This window comes from Etheostoma cragini, chromosome 8 (genome assembly GCF_013103735.1).
Source record: "Etheostoma cragini isolate CJK2018 chromosome 8, CSU_Ecrag_1.0, whole genome shotgun sequence".
Lineage (NCBI taxonomy): Eukaryota > Metazoa > Chordata > Actinopteri > Perciformes > Percidae > Etheostoma > Etheostoma cragini.
The window spans coordinates 897236-900365 of NC_048414.1; the positions used below are offsets into that span (position 1 = coordinate 897236).

General features: G+C 41.4%; 1 protein-coding gene across 1 annotated transcript in view; it reads left to right on the top strand.

Moving 5' to 3' along the window:
* The first annotated feature begins 332 nt into the window (after positions 1-332).
* Positions 333-3130, top strand: part of LOC117949743 — an 8024-nt gene continuing 5226 nt past the window's right edge. Inside the window, exons 1-2 of the mRNA XM_034880277.1 lie at positions 333-1223; positions 1998-2078. Coding sequence (XP_034736168.1) covers positions 1133-1223; positions 1998-2078 — 172 coding nt within the window. The 5' untranslated portion in view covers positions 333-1132. The remainder of the gene's footprint in view (positions 1224-1997; positions 2079-3130) is intronic.

Here is a 3130-nt window from a genome sequence, read left to right on the forward strand (position 1 = left end):
TGAAGCTAAATGGATTTCAAATGGGCAAAGGAAAATAATAAATAAAAACGTTATCTTTTAAAAGAGCCTGTATAGGTTACATTTATTTTTGTTGTTTTTTGTACAGATGTAACGCTATCTTGAATTTTCAGACGTCTAAATCGATGTTAAATTAAATTATAATATCCTTGAATCCGCTTGAAACGTTCATTGTCGGAGAGGCGTTAGTTTTAGTAATCTCTATCGGCCATTAGTGAACACAAACGGCTCAGTTTACGTTGAATTGATTGAGAAACTGACTATGTCCGCCCACCGGAGAGATGCCTTTGTCTTCATCGAGCGATCCAATACTGTTAGAGCGTTATGCGCCGAGTTTTGCCTTCTAGGTAGTTTTCCTTTCCAAGACGCGTATAAATACTGCTCTCCTTTACAATCCCTAACTACTTCCCTAACCTTCAACTATTTTTACAATAACATATTACCTGTACTGTTTGATTCTGAGACTGTAATGAGGTTTAACGGAACCTGGAAGACTAGTTTCAGGGATTATCTCCACTCTGGTCCGCTCACGGTGGTGATGCCGCGGCTGGGCTGGTGAAGCGGTTCGGTAGCTAGCCAGCTAGCTAACAGCTAGTCACCAGAGCTCCGCATGAAATTGCCACATTTGTGGAGTTTGTCACCGACGTTAGCCGGTGTTGTGTAGCCTGTAGCGGCTTCACGGAACACAAAATGCGGTTGGGACGGCAATGAGCTGCCGTACCCGCAGAGGACCGCGAGGAACGTCCGTTATGCTAACCACCGGCGGTTAGTTAGCTTAGCTAGCTCGCTAACGCTTTTTTTTTTTTACAGATAATGTTATAACCACTTAAGTCGTCATGTTAGCCATGTCCTCCAGTGTGGATGCTTTGGTTTGTTGCGGTCATGCTTCCCCCCCCTCGGGGCAGAAATAACCAACAATAACAACATGACTCACACACAGTGAGTGAGCTAATGCTAATGTTAGCTTAGCTTAGCCTAGCCTAGCTTAGCTTAGCTGGTTGGTTGGGCAGCCGTGTCTGAAGCGATGTGCGTCCGATGGAGCTGAAGTGTTTCTCGGCTTGCCAAAGATGACGGGCCGGGCTTTCGTGCCTCTTCTGTCAGCAGGAGGCGGAACATGGACGCCGAGGAAGAAGAGTGCAACAAAGACCTGAGTGCACACAGACTGCTGGATAAAAAGGTGCTCTGCAAGCACAATGGCAGGATCGGTAAGACTTGTGTTCAATGAACCTAAACAACAATCAATCATCACCATATGCACCATGGCCATATCTTGTCATGCACACTTAAGCCTGACAAAAAAACAACTGAACTGAAATCCAACTATTATAGAAGCTATCTCTCTATTTCTTCTTTCATTGGTGTCTATGGCGAGGAAAAGGCTTAACGTGGTTTTAATGTACCTAAACATCCATCAATTACCACCTTATTTCTCTCACATATTGCTCCTCATAACCAGTGAAAACTATCAAAACATCGGACCCAAAGTCCCCTTATTGAGGACGCTAGCTGACATTAAGCGTTTCTGCTCCACAGAGCCTGGTAAGAAAGAGCTTAACGTGGTTTTATGTACCTAAACATCGATCAATTATTACCATATTTCTCTCACATATTGCTCCTCATAACCAATGAAAACTATCAAAAAATCTCACCCAAAGTCCCGTTTTTGTGGTTGCAAGCTGACATTAAGCAGAGCTACATTCAGTTAGGTTTTCCCTTAGCAGACACGCTTAATGTCAGCTGTACGTCCATAATAATAGGAATTTGGGTAATGTTTTTTGACAGTTTTCACTGGTTACGAGGAGCAATATGTCAGAGAAATATGGTGATAATTGATCGTTGTTTAGGTATAAGAAACCACGTTAAGCTTTTTCAAGCCAAGTGTTGTGTTTTCATGTCATGTCTTCCCCAAAACTGCAAATGATGAACACTTTCCATTCAAGCGTGACTGCAAGGTGACCTCTCTATCTCTCTATCTGCAGGTATAGTGAGGACTCTTCACAGCCTGTTGAAAACCCCAAACACTCTGCAGATTCAGTCCATCGCCCGCTCAGAATGTGCTGGTAGGTAAAACTCTCCAATGGAAAAATAACATTTTATCCTCAGAAAATGTCATTAAATAAGGTGGTTTAGCTCGTACAGTAGCTCTAGACAAACACGCTGTTAAATGCAGCCTCATATAAACTGAGTCCTATACATAACAAAGCATTTGAAAGAGTTATTCATAAGGGGACATGTCACCTGTTTAGATTAGCCCTTGCACGTAGCCCTGGGCAATATGTCGGTATTATATCGTGATATGAGACTAGATATCGTCTTGGATCTTGTATATCGTAATATAATATGACATAAGTGATTTTTCCTGCTTCTAAAAGCTGCATTACAGTAAAGTGATGCCATTTTCTGGACTTACCAGACTGCAACTATTATTATCCTTTACCCACGTAGTCGTTATATCCACATTACTGGTGATTATTTATCAAAAATCTCATTCTGTAAACATGTTGTGAAAGCACCAATAGTCAACGCTACTATATCGTGGTGGTATCGATATTGAAGTATCTGTCAAAAATATTGTGATATTTGATATTTTTCCACATTGTCCAGCCCGACTTGCACATCCCTTAAATGTATAAAAACCTAACTATTCACACCACTAAGGGGTTGTGTACTGACCTTTCATACTTTTTGGCATTGACTATGTACTTCAACACTATCGAGTATTGATACCAAATTTAAAAACCTAATAAGTAAATCTAATCAGCGCCAACGAGCCAATAAGCACGCAGGTATCAAGAACTAATGATGCTGGGGATTGGCTGGCTAACTTACCTGCAGGAAACACTCAGTGTGTTGCATTTTAAAGGTCCAGTGTGTAACGTGTCCTTGTTAATAAATATTTACCACCACCATTAGTTGCAAGTATTCCTTTTGGGTTGAAATTTTACATTTCCAATTGCATGATTCGTTCGTTCATGTTTATCGTCCCATGGCGAAATTATGTTGCAGCGGAAATCACATGACATGCTATTTAAAACAACATTAGGACAGACAAGACATAACATATATATACATTGGCAACATAGACCAAAGCACTATGGGGGGGGGGGGGGGG